At 42.0% G+C, this 13980-nt stretch overlaps 1 protein-coding gene across 2 annotated transcripts in view; it reads right to left on the reverse strand.

Moving 5' to 3' along the window:
* The window catches only part of LOC106588247 (histone-lysine N-methyltransferase 2B), a 73700-nt gene that overhangs the window by 45927 nt on the left and 13793 nt on the right, over nucleotides 1-13980 (reverse strand). For both annotated transcript variants that reach the window (XM_082970334.1, XM_014177065.3), the window contains exons 2-3: nucleotides 7776-7842; nucleotides 5993-7576 (exon numbers count right to left, since the gene is read on the reverse strand). In XM_082970334.1, the coding sequence (XP_082826460.1) occupies nucleotides 5993-7576; nucleotides 7776-7842 (1651 nt within the window). The remainder of the gene's footprint in view (nucleotides 1-5992; nucleotides 7577-7775; nucleotides 7843-13980) is intronic.

Genomic DNA, 13980 nt, shown 5'->3' on the forward strand with positions numbered 1-13980 from the left:
TGCTACCTTGTCCCAGACCTGCTGTTTTCAACTCTCTAGAGACAGCAGGAAAGGTAGAGATACTCTGAATGATCGGCTATGAAAAGCCAACTGACATTTACTCCCGAGGTGCTGACCTGTTGCACCCACTACAACCCACTGTGATTCATCTCATCATCATCATCATCTGACCCTGCTGGTCATCTATGAACATCTTGGCCATGTTCTGCTATAATCTCCACCCGGCACAGCCAGAAGAGGACTGGCCACTCCTCATAGCCTGGCCTCTCGGCTTCCTAGGTTTTGGCCTTTCTAGGGGAGTTTTTCCTAGCAACCGTGCTTCTACACCTGCATTGCTTGCTGTTGGGGTTTTTAGGCTGGGTTTCTGTACAGCACTTTGTGACATCAGCTGATGTAAGAAGGGCTTTATAAATAAATGTGATTGATTGACATAGGTGTTCCTTTTGTCCAGGTGGGAAAGGGCAGTGTGGAGTGCAATAGAGATAGCGTCATCTATGGATCTGTTGGGTTGGTATGCGAATTGGAGTGGGTCTAGGGTTTCCGGCATGATGGTGTTGATGTGAGCCACGACCAGCCTTTCAAACACTTCATGGCTACTGACGTGAGTGCTACGGGGCAGTAATAATTTAGGCAGGTTACCTTCGCTTTCTCGGGCACAGGGACTTTGTTGGTCTGTTTGAAACATGTAGATATAACAGACTCGGTCAGAGAGAGGTTGAAAATGTCAGTGAAGACACTTGTCCGTTGGTCCACCAATGCTTTAAGTACACATCCTGGTATTCCGTATGGTCCCGCAGCTTTGTGAATGTTGCCCTGTTTAAAGGTCTTGCTCACATCAGCTATGGAGAGCGTGATCACACAGTCATCCGGAACAGCTGGTGTTCTCATGCATGCTTCAGTGTTGCTTTCCTCGAAGCCAGCATATAACGCATTTTGCTCATCTGGTAGGCTCGCGTCACTGGGCAGCTTGCGGCTGGGTTTTCACTTTGTAATCTGTAATATTTTTCAAGCCCTGCCACATACGACGAGTGGTGTAGTCTGATTCAATCTTAGTCCTGTATTGATGCTTTGCCAGTTTGATGGTTCGTCTGAGGGCATAGCGGGATTTCTTATAAGCGTCCGGATTAGTGTCCCGCTCCTTGAAATTGGCAGCTCTAGCCTTTAGCTTGGTGCGGATGTTGCCTGTAATCCATGGCTCCTGGTTAGGAAATGTATATACAGTCACTGTGGGGATGACGTTGTCAATGCACTTATTGATGAAGCCGGTAACTGAGGTGGTATTCTCCTCAACGCCACTGGATGAATCCCGGAACATATGCCAGTCTGTTACAGAAAAACAGTCCTGTAGCGCAACACCCGCGTCATCTGACCACTTCCGTATTAAGCGAGTCACTGGTACTTCCTGCTTTAGTTTTTGCTTGTAAGCAAGAAACAGGAGGATAGTGCACTACTTTTGACCAGAGCCTTCTGGCAAGCTGCTCAATCCTATAGTAATATGTGGTTTCCTAAATGCACTAAAACATCGACTACTTTTATCACAAAAGCCCAAATCCTTTTCTGGAATAAAGAAACAGTTTCTAAATATCCATTAAGCAAATAAATAAATAAATAAATAAATAAATAAATAAATAAACACACACACACACACACACACACAGTTGAAGTCGGAAGTTCACATAGACCTTAGCCAAATACATTTAACCTCAGTTTTTCACAATTCCTGACATTTAATCCTAGTAAAAATTCCCTGTCTTAGGTCAGTTAGGATCACCACTTTATTTTAAGAATGTGAAATGTCAGAATAATAGTAGAGAGAATTATTTATGTCAGCTTTTATTTCTTTCATCACATTCCCAGTGGGTCAGAAGTTTACATACACTCAATTAGTATTTGGTAGCATTGCCTTTCAATTGTTTAACTTGGGTCAAACGTTTTGGGTAGCCTTCCACAAGCTTCCCACAATAAGTTGGGTGAATTTTGGCCCATTCCTCCTGTTAGAGCTGGTGTAACTGAGTCAGGTTTGTAGGCCTCCGTGCTCGCACACGCTTTTTCAGTACTGCCCATAAATGTTCTACGGGATTGAGGTCAGGGCTTTGTGATGGCCACTCCAATACCTTGACTTTGTTGTCCTTAAGCCATTTTGCCACAACTTTGGAAGTATGCTTGTGGTCATTGTCCATTTGGAAGACCCATTTGCGACCAAGCTTTAACTTCCTAACTGATGTCTTGAGATGTTGCTTCAATATATCCACATAATTGTCCTTCCTTATGATGCCTTCTATTTTGTGAAGTGCACCAGTCCCTCCTGCAGCAACGCACCCCCACAACATGATGCTGCCACCACCGTGCTTCATGGTTAAGATGGTGTTCTTCGGCTTGCAAGCTCCCCCTTTTTCCTCCAAACATAACGATGGTCATTATGGCCAAACAGTTCTAGACCAGAGGACATTTCTCCAAAAAGTACGATCTTTGTCACCATGTGCAGTTGCAAACTGTACTCTGGCTTTTTTTAGGCGGTTTTGGAGCAGTAGCTTCTTCCCTTCTGAGCGGCCTTTCAGGTTATGTCAATATAGGACTCATTTTACTATGGATATAGATACTTTTGTACCCGTTTCCTCCAGCATCTTCACAAGGTCCTTTGCTGTTTTTCTGGGATTTGATTTGCACTTTTCACACCAAAGCACGTTCATCTCCAGGAGACAGAACGCGTCTCCTTCCTGAGCGGTATGACAGCTGCGTGGTCCCATGGTGTTTATACTTGCGTACTATTGTTTGTACAGATGAACGTGGTACCTTCAGGCGTTTGGAAATTGCTCCCAAGGATGAACCAGACTTGTGGAGGTCTTGACTGACTTCTTTTGATTTTCCCATGTCGTCAAGCAAAGAGGCACTGAGTTTGAAGGTAGGCCTTGAAATACATCCACAGGTACATCTCCAATTGACTCAAATTATGACAATTAGCCTGTCAGAAGCTTCTAAAGCCATGACATCATTTTCTGGAATTTTGCAAGCTTTTTAAAGGCACAGTCAACTTAGTGTATGTAAACTTCTGACCCACTGGAATGGTGACAGTGAATTATAAGTGAAATAATCTGTCTATAAACAATTGTTGGAGAAATTACTTGTGTCATGCACAAAGTAGATGTCCTAACCGACTTGCCCAAACTATAGTTTGTCAAAAAGAAATTTGTGGAGTGGTTGATAAACAAGTTTTAACCTGTTAGGGCTAGGGGGCAGTATTGACACGGCTGGATAAAAAACATACCCGATTTAATCTGGTTACCACTCCTACCCAGTAACTAGAATATGCATATACTTATTACATATGGATAGAAAACACCCTAAATTTTCTAAAACTGTTTGAATGGTGTCTGTGAGTATAACAGAACTCAAATGGCAGGTCAAAACCTGAGAGATTCCTTTACAGGAAGTGGCCTGTCTGACCATTTCTTGAACTTCTTTTCCATCTCTATCATTTACTAAGGATCTCTGCTCTAACGTCACACTTCCCACGTCGTCCATAGGCGCTCAGAGCCCGGGAAAAAACAGAATGTCGTCATTCCAGCCCCAGGCTGAAACACATTATCGCCTTTCTCAAGTGGCCGATCAAGGGACACTGGGCTTATGCGTGTGACCCGACCGCCCCCGCCTTTGGGATTTTTTCCTCTGTTTGCCGAAAAGGAGATTCCCTGTCGGAATATTATCGCTTTTCTACGAGAAAAATGGCATAAAAATTGATTTTAAACAGCGGTTGACATGCTTCGAAGTACGGTAATGGAATATTTAGAATTTTATTGTCACGAATTGCGCCATGCGCGCGACACTTCTTTACTATTTCGGATAGTGTCTGGAACGCACGAACAAAACGCCGCTATTCGGATATAACGATGGATTATTTTGGACCAAACCAACATTTGTTATTGAAGTAGCAGTCCTGGGTGTGCATTCTGACGAAGACAACAAAAGGTAATGAAACTTTTATAATAGTAAATATGATTATGGTGAGTGCTAAACTTGCCGGGTGTCTAAATAGCGAGCCCGTGATGCCTGGGCTATGTACTTAGAATATTGCAAAATGTGCTTTCACCAAAAAGCTATTTTAAAATCGGACATATCGAGTGCATAGAGGAGGTCTGTATCTATAATTCTTAAAATAATTGTTATGCTTTTTGTGAACGTTTATCGTGAGTAATTTAGTAAAATGTTAGCGAATTCCCCGGAAGTTTGCGGGGGGTATGCTAGTTCTGAACGTCACATGCTAATGTAAAAAGCTGGTTTTTGATATAAATATGAACTTGATTGAACAAAACATGCATGTATTGTATAACATAATGTCCTAGGGTTGTCATCTGATGAAGATCATCAAAGGTGAGTGCTGCATTTAGCTGTCTTCTGGGTTTTGGTGACATTATATGCTGGCTTGAAAAATGGGTGTCTGATTATTTCTGGCTTGGTACTCTGCTGACATAATCTAATGTTTTGCTTTCGTTGTAAAGCCTTTTTGAAATCGGACAGTGTGGTTAGATTAACGAGAGTCTTGTCTTTAACCTGTTAGGGCTAGGGGGCAGTATTGACACGGCTGGATAAAAAAACATACCCGATTTAATCTGGTTACCACTCCTACCCAGTAACTAGAATATGCATATACTTATTACATATGGATAGAAAACACCCTAAATTTTCTAAAACTGTTTGAATGGTGTCTGTGAGTATAACAGAACTCATTTGGCAGGCAAAACCCTGAGACATTTTCTGACAGGAAGTGGATACCTGATGTGTTGTATTGCCTTTAAACCTATCCCATTGAAAAACACAGGGGCTGAGGAATATTTTGGCACTTCCTATTGCTTCCACTAGATGTCACCAGCCTTTACAAAGTGTTTTGAGTCTTCTGGAGGGAGATCTGACCGAACAAGAGCCATGGAACGATGATGTCCCATTAGACACCTGGCGCGCGAGTTCATGTTGGGTACCCTCGTTCCAATACGTTATAAAAGAGTATGCATTCGTCCACCTTGAATATTATTCATGTTCTGGTTAAAAAAGGCCCTAATGATTTATGCTATACAACGTTTGACATGTTTGAACGAACGTAAATATATTTTTTCCCCTCGTTCATGACGAGAAGTCCGGCTGGCTTAGATCATGTGCTAACAAGACGGAGATTTTTGGACATAAATGATGAGCTTTTTTGAACAAAACTACATTCGTTATGGCAAGTTGATTGCGTTCAAGAGATGTAAATCTATAATTCTTTAAATGACAATATAATATTTTACCAATGTTTTCTAATTTTAATTATTTAATTTGTGACGCTGACTTGACTGCCGGTTATTGGAGGGAAACGATTTCCTCAACATCAATGCCATAGTAAAACGCTGTTTTTGGATATAAATATGAACTTGATAGAACTAAAAATGCATGCATTGTCTAACATAATGTCCTAGGAGTGTCATCTGATGGAGATTGTAAAAGGTTAGTGCATCATTTTAGCTGGTTTTATGGTTTTGGTGACCCTGTCTTTGAATTGACAAAACATTACACACAACTCTTGTAAATGTACTGTCCTAACATACTCTAAATTTATGCTTTCGCCGTAAAACCTTTTTGAAATCGTAAAACGTGGTTAGATTAAGGAGATGTTTATCTTTCAAAGGGTGTAAAATAGTTGTATGTTTGAAAAATTTGAATTTTGACATTTATTTGGATTCAAATTTGCCGCTCTTGAAATGCACCTGCTGTTGATGGAGTGCACCACGGGTGGCACGCTAGCGTCCCACCTAGCCCATAGAGGTTAAATAGCTGTAAAATAGTCATATGTTTGAGAAATTGAAGTAATAGGATTTTTAACGTTTTGAAAATCGCGCCACAGGCTGTTACGTAGGTGGGACGCAAGCGTCCCACCTAGCCCATAGAGGTTAATGACTCCAACCTAAGTGTACGTAAACTTCCGACTTCAACTGTATGTAACTGAGCACACAAAATGCCTTACCTTGGAAATGTTCTGTGTCGTTTGCTGCCTCCTCCAGAGTCACAGATGATGCAGCGGCAGCGTTACGGACCTGCACAGCCAGTTTCCTCACAACCCCAGGAGAGTTGAGGTCCTCCATTTTCAGCTTGGACCTCCCTCTCTTCCTAACCGGCGAGGTCAAACTCCAGTCTTCCTGGGCTTCTTCTTCTTCTGCCATTTCACCCTCTGCAGCACCAAGGCCTTTCTTCTTCTTCTGGGCCAGGCTGAGGGTCAGCTTCTTGAGTCTCTCGTAGACCTCGAGGTGGGATGAGCCTGGGCTGAGCGTTGAGTCCTTCACAGACAGGGATGAAGACAGGCTGGTCTGAAGTGTTTTTTTACCAGTTGAGCCGGAAACTTTAGGTTTGAACTCATTTTGACCTGGAGTTTGAGACAAGTGGTCAATGTCATCATTGTCTGAATCATAGAAGGATAGGCTCATGGCATCCTCCTCCTTCACCTTGCCTTGGCTATTCTTTTTCAGGGAGCCCCTGGGCCAGGATATTATCTCGTCATTGAGGAACCTCTTGGGTGCCTTGATGACACGTGAAGATCTGGCGCTCACCACAGGCGAGGAGAGGCTACTGCTGGCTCCCTGCTCGATCTCTCCAGGAGACAGTAGAGGCTCACCCTCTGTCCTGGTGCTCTCCCCCTGCGGCTGCTGCTCCTTTCCCTCCTGCGTCACTGAGTCTGGGAGGTACTCTGGCACGTAGGTGTAGAAGACAAACTTACGACGAAAGCGTTTCACAACAGACTCCGGCGTACTAAGCCTCTGCACATTCCCGGGCTTCCTCCTGTGGCCAAATATGGACTTGCGCTTATACGGTGCTGGTTTCTTTCTTTCCAGGGACATTGCTGGATTCTGCTCCATCTCAGCTCCAGCCTCAAGGGATTCCCCTGTTCCCTTGGACACTCTCCTCCTCTGCTGCTGCTGCTTATTCACAGGTTTAGGGGACGGTGCTTCCCTTTGCCCTTGACCAATGTCAGGGTCCACAACAGTTTGGCCTGTTTGGTCTTGCTGAGATCCTCTTCTCTTCCCAGACATCTGTGGCTCAGATTGGTCTGGTTCGGTTTTGTCTGCTGTTACCTCCCCGGCCTCTTTGCTCTTGGAGGCCTTCCCTTTGCCCTTGACCACTGTCAGGGTCCACACCAGTTTTCCCTGCTTGTCTCTGCTGGTTTGGGGTCGAGCTGTGCTGGACCCTGAGCCTCCCCTTCCCACCTTTGTTGCTTGGTCTTGCCTGTTCCCCTTTCTGGCTGTTAAAGACGATTCCCCCACCTTGCTTCCCCTTTTCCTGCTGGAACCATTTGATTTTGCACTGCCCTTGCCTTTTGAGGCCTTTGTCCCAAAAGCCTGCTTTCCTCTAGATTTAATCCCTGAACTGGGAGAAATTTTTTGGGCTGCCAGTTTGGCAATTATTTTGGGTTTCACAGCGTTTTCTTCTTCCTGACCCTCTCCAACCTTAGGGTCTTCTTTGGAGCCCTTCACTCCACTTTTCTCAAGCTTTTCTGTACGTTCTGGAGCTGGGGGAGGATTTTCTGGCTTCAATAATGATAATTGGAGAGGCCTGCCTAGAAACAAGACAGGGAAACATAAGTGTCTTAATACGAATAGACCAATGTCAGACAATAACTTGAAGCATATTATTAGGTATGCTACCAAAGCTATAAATCCCAAACATGAAGGCTACTGCATATTTCTGCTAGGAAATGTGAGAATTCCTGAGCACAATTGATATCTCACATTATTGTTCATCATTAGCCTACTTACTTTCAGAGACATTGTGTGCTGAGAGTGTCGGCCGGTATTCAGTCCCAAACCCAGGGAAATCCTCATCCTAAAACACATAAAAACCCAGGGTAGGAACACAACGCATAATTTAATGTACACACATCACACTGTGTTCAGCAAAAATATAATAGGGACCCTAACAACCAGAATTGCAATACTTTGCATGTATACTACAGTAGGCCTTAATAATGAAATGTTTAGGCCTATTCGATCTCATCACAGGGTTGGTAAGGGGTGGGATCAGATGAAACCATGGGCAGCAACTCAGCTGATATCTGGTTACAAACCGTCACACTGAACTGATTTGAGAGATCAGGCTTCAAAATGTAGTGGGGTATAACTGCAAATGTGTAATTTCAATTAGGTCTAGGCTATTGCAAATGCAAAGTGTGAACATTGATCAAACTCTATTTTCCACAGAAAACATAGACCATCATGAAATGTACAATGTTCACAAATACTGATCTGAATACTATTTTTCCACATTGCCGGAAGTTGAGGATTCGTAAGAAAAGGAACAAAAAAATAGCAAGGGAAAAATTGATCTAGACTAAAACTGTATCAGCTTAATAGGCAAAATTTAGCTAGCATCTCACTATCCGAGAGAGCAACCTACCACCATGCAATCTGTCCCAGTTTTATGCAGTCAGTCAAGTGTGACAAAAGAAACTGCAAAGACGATATAGGGGCCGGAGACAACCTTTTTACTGGAAGTAAAAACGGATTGGATATAGAAAGACCTGGGTGACATAAAGGGAACTTTATTTGTGAAAAGACAAGATACACACACATGACTAGCTGATTTTGTATAAAGCTAAAGTTGCAACCTGTATTCCAACTGTATTCAGAAAGCGTCACAGAGTAGGAGTGCTGATCTAAGATCAGTTTTGTCTTTTAGATCATAATGAATTGACAGGGGGGACCTGGGCCCATAAACACAAAACATCAAGGATCAGGTCCCCCCTCCATAGGGTTGCACATTTTGGGGAATATTCAGAGGTGGAAACTTTCCTTGGGAATTAAAAGGAATATGGGAATAACTGAAATATATGCAAATTAATATTAATACCATTTAAACATAGATGTTTTTTGCATTGGATATATTTACCATATCATATGGAGACAGAAACATAAACCGTTTTACCTTATCATAAGTAGACAATTGCAAATAATTAAATCCTTCCAATAGAAATAAAAACAATTTAGTTACAAATTGAACTTTAATTAAATGGGTTGACTCTTCACATGGGATGATTTCACTGAACAACAAAAGAAAGGGAATATTGAATGATCCATCGCATCTCCCAAAAACGTTTTCAACATACATCTGTAAAATGATAGTCTAGAAAGTAAAGCTTTGGTTGTCTTCTCTCAGGCTTCCATGTTTTCTCCCTGGACCTCCTCAATGTCCACCTCTTAAACATCAGAGTCTGAGGCCTCATCTTCACTGTCCAACCTTGCTGAGGATGGCTTGTTGTCAGGCTCAAAAATAATCAAATTTGCCCAGATGGCCACCAATTTCTCAACCATTGTATTGGTCAGCCTGTTGCGTGCTTCGGTGTGTGTGTTCCCAAACAAGGACCAGTTGCGCTCCGAGGCGGCTGATGTTGGTGGGATTTGGAGGATGATGGAGGGAACAGGGGAAAGAGCCTCAGATTCCCAAAGTCCCTTCCAGCAGGTGGCTGATGAGATATGTTGGCACGACTGCCATATTGCTTCTCCACCCCAAAGCCCTTGCTTGGAAGTGAACTTCACCAGAGTGCCAAGAACCTTGCCCTCATCCAGGCCAAGGTGGCGAGACACGGTAGTGATGACACCATAGGCCTTGTTGATCTTTACACCACACAGGATGCTCTTGCCAGCATACTTGGGGTCCAACATGTACTCTGCTGCGTGTATGGGCTTCAAGTCTTTACACTTTTTGATGTATTTCAGTACTGTAGTTTTCTCTGCTTGGAGCAACAGTGAAGTGGGCAGGGCAGTATGGATTTCTTCTCTTACATCTGCAAGCAGAGTCTGAACATTAGACAGGATGGCATTGTCTCCCTCAATCCGTGGAATGGCTACTGCTATAGGTTTCAGGAGTTTCAGGCTGATTACAACTCTCTCCCAAAATACATCATCCAGGAGGGTCCTCTTGATGGGGCTGTCCATATCGGCAGACTGTGATATGGCCATTTCTTGGAGAGACTCCTTCCCCTCTAGGAGACTGTCAAACATGATGCCAACACCACCCCAACGGGTGTTGCTGGGCAGCTTCAATGTGGTGCTCTTATTCTTCTCATTTTGCTTGGTGAGGTTGATTGCTGCTATAACTTGATGACCCTTCACATACCTAACCATTTCCTTGGCTCTCTTGTAGAGTGTATACTTTGTTTTCAGTGCCATGATGTCCTTGACGAGCAGATTCAATGCATGAGCAGCACAGCCAATGGGTGTGATGTGAGGGTAGGACTCCACCACTTTAGACCAAGCAGCCTACATGATCGCAGCATTGTCTGTCACCAGTGCAAATACCTTCTGTGGTCCAAGGTCATTGATGACTGCTTTCAGCTCATCTGCAATGTAGAGACCGGTGTGTCTGTTGTCCCTTGTGTCTGTGCTCTTGTAGATTACTGGTTGAGGGGTGGAGATGATGTGTTAATTATTCCTTACCCACGAACATTCGACCACCCATCAGAGATGATTGCAATACAGTCTGCTTTCTCCATGATTTGCTTGACCTTCGCTTGAACTCTATTGAACTCTGCATCCAGCAAATGAGTAGATAAAGCATGTCTGGTTGGAGGGGTGTATGCAGGGCGAAGAACATTCAGAAATCTCTTCCAATACACATTGCCTGTGGGCATCAGAGGTGAACCAGTTGCACACACAGCTCGAGCAAGACATTCATCAGCATTTCTCTGACTACGTTCCTCCATTGAGCCAAAAAAAACTTTGATCCAGGAGGACCATGAGCTTTAGCTATCGATAAGGTGTCTGATTCATCATTTTCACCTCGAATAGAAGTAGAGGGACTTTAGTCAAAGGTTGCTTGTTGTGATTCTTCACATATGATTTGGCACAGTATTTGCAAATGTACACAGCTTTTCCTACGACATTAGCTGCAGTGAAATGTCTCCACAGATAGTGCCCGTGGCATTTTCCTGTAAATAATAATATATATATATATATATACACACATTTCCATGTACAGATAAATAGTTAGATGAAAGTCCTTTGTAAGATAAATCTTTTAAAATTAAATATGTATGGAAACCCACATGGTAGCAAATACAAACAAGCAAAAATTGTTAACCTCTCTAGGGTAGGGGGCAGTATTTGCACGGCCGGACAAAAAAACGTACCCGATTTAATCTGGTTATTACTACTGCCCAGAAACTAGAATATGCATATAATTTGGATAGAAAACACCCTAAAGTTTCTAAAACTGTTTGAATGGTGTCTGTGAGTATAACAGAACTCATATGGCAGGCAAAAACCTGAGAAGATTCCTTACAGGAAGATCCCTCTCTGACCATTTCTTGGCCTTCTACACTCTCTTTATTGAAAACTGAGGATCTCTGCTGTAACGTGACACTTCCTACGGCTCCCATAGGCTCTCAGAAGGCGGCAGAACGTTGAATGATGACTTTGCAGGCCATGGCTGAAAAACAGTAGCGCATTTGGTAAGTGGTCGATCAGAGAACAATGAGACTGGTGCGCGCGTGCACGAGAAGAGTCCATTTTAGATTTTTTGTCTTTGAACGAAAACAGGGTTTCCCGGTCGGAATATTATCGCTTTTTTACGAGAAAAATTGCATTTTAAACAGCGTTTGACATGCTTCGAAGTACGGTAATGGAATATTTAGACATTTTTTGTCACGATACGCGCCGGTGCGTCACCCTTCGGATAGTGTCTTGAACGCACGAACAAAACAGAGGATATTTGAACATAACTATGGATTATTTTGAACCAAACCAACATTTGTTATTGAAGTAGAAGTCCTGGGAGTGCATTCTGACGAAGAACAGCAAAGGTAATCCAATTTTTCTTATAGTAAATCTGAGTTTGGTGAGTGCCAAACTTGGTGGGTGTCAAAATAGCTAGCCCGTGATGGCGAGCTATCTACTCAGAATATTGCAAAATGTGCATTTGCCGAAAAGCTATTTTAAAAATCAGACATAGCGATTGCATAAAGGAGTTCTGTATCTATAATTCTTAAAATAATTGTTATGTTTTTTGTGAACGTCTATCGTAAGTAATTTAGTAAATTCACCAGAAGTTTGGGTATGCTAGTTCTGAATGTCACATGCTAATGTAAAAAGCTGGTTTTTGATATAAATATGAACTTGATTGAACAAAACATGCATGTATTGTATAACATAATGTCCTAGGAGTGTCATCTGATGAAGATCATCAAAGCTTAGTGCTGCATTTAGCTGTGGTTTGGGTTTATGTGACATTATATGCTAGCTTGAAAAATGGGTGTCTGATTATTTCTGGCTGGGTACTCTGCTGACATAATCTAATGTTTTGCTTTCGTTGTAAAGCCTTTTTGAAATCGGACAGTGTGGTTAGATTAACGAGTCTTGTCTTTAAAATGGTGTAAAATAGTCATATGTTTGAGAAATTGAAGTAATAGCATTTCTAAGGTATTTGAATATCGCGCCACGGGATTCCACTGGCTGTTGAGTAGGTGGGACGATTTCGTCTCACATACCCTAGAGAGGTTAACAAGTAAGAAATGATTTAAACGCCCTTTGCAGTAGGCTACTATTTACTAGCTAACAAAAATCATCATACAAAATATATTCACCCCACCCAGTACCGTAATCAAACCTTACCAGAAAGCATGTAGTCCTTGGCTCAGACAGTGTAGTAGTGTGGGCTCAATAGCACCTCATTAATGTGCAAGATCTTGAGAATCAGCTGTACATGTGATGGAAGAATGCACTGTACATGTGATGGAAGAATGCACTGTGCATGCAGAGGGTTGCAATTCCATTGAATAGGGGATAGTTTAACCAAAATATGCCACAAAACCTAGAATTGCTTCATGTGTATCCCACAAAGAACCTTTTTTGATGAATTTAAGCAAAATTATCTTCCCGGGCTTAACTTCCCATGGAAAATTTCCAGAACAATTCTGGAAATTTACCGGAAAGTTTCCGACCCTTTGCAACCCTACCCCTCCATAAGCTTATTCATTATGATCTAAAAGGAAAAACTGATGCTAGATCAGCAATCCGTCTCCTACTCTGAGATGTTTTTTTGAATACAGGCCCAGTATCACTGAGGAAGAGTATTGCTCCTGGTTACAAACCTATCATCAACAAACTACACTGGCTGACCACAAAATTGCAGACTAAAAGAGCACATGAATATAGGATACATCTTGTTGATATTTCCCACTTCTTCAATCAAACTTTGTTCATTTCCTTCAACTTTGCCACAATAACGATTGTGCTGATATACACAAATTGTGATGCCAGATTTGTGAGTGAATATAAAATAACATTTTGATGTTGATCGAGTAAAAGTTCCAACAGCTCATTTTAAAATGTGATGAAATCCTCTGTCGTATTTTGGCTCCTCCTCCTATAGGCTATTGTGCTGTAATGTTATCCACTTGCACACTTTTTCATTTTTGTACAATAAATTAAAATACCCATCAATTAGGTTGGAAGTTACTCATCTAGTTCATTACTGAAAATTCACCCTCTATTTATTCACTTTGTCACATTAAAATGTGCATTCATGCAAAAGACTACTGATTCAAGGTTCTCTGTCAGACAGTTTAGTTTAATATTCAAACTCAACACATTAGTATGTTTGACTGGTACTGTATCTTAGGGAAGCGCAAAGGTTTTTCCAATTTTTTTTTACTTTTGTCCACATTGTAGAACAATAGTGAAGACATCAAAACTATGAAATAACACGAGTTGGACAGCTCTTCGCAATGCTTCAAGCATTGCGCTGTTTATGACTTCAAGCCTATCAACTCCCGAGATTAGGCTGGCAATACTAAAGTACCTATTAGAACATCCAATAGTCAAAGGTATATGAAATACAAATGGTATAGAGGGAAATAGTCCTATAATAACTACAACTTAAAACTTCTTACCTGGGAATATTGAAGACTCATTAATTAACCTGTTGGGGCTCGGGGGCAGTATTGAGACATTTTGAAAAAAATATGTG

Source organism: Salmo salar, chromosome 27 (genome assembly GCF_965601325.2).
Source record: "Salmo salar chromosome 27, fSalSal1, whole genome shotgun sequence".
Classification (NCBI taxonomy): domain Eukaryota; kingdom Metazoa; phylum Chordata; class Actinopteri; order Salmoniformes; family Salmonidae; genus Salmo; species Salmo salar.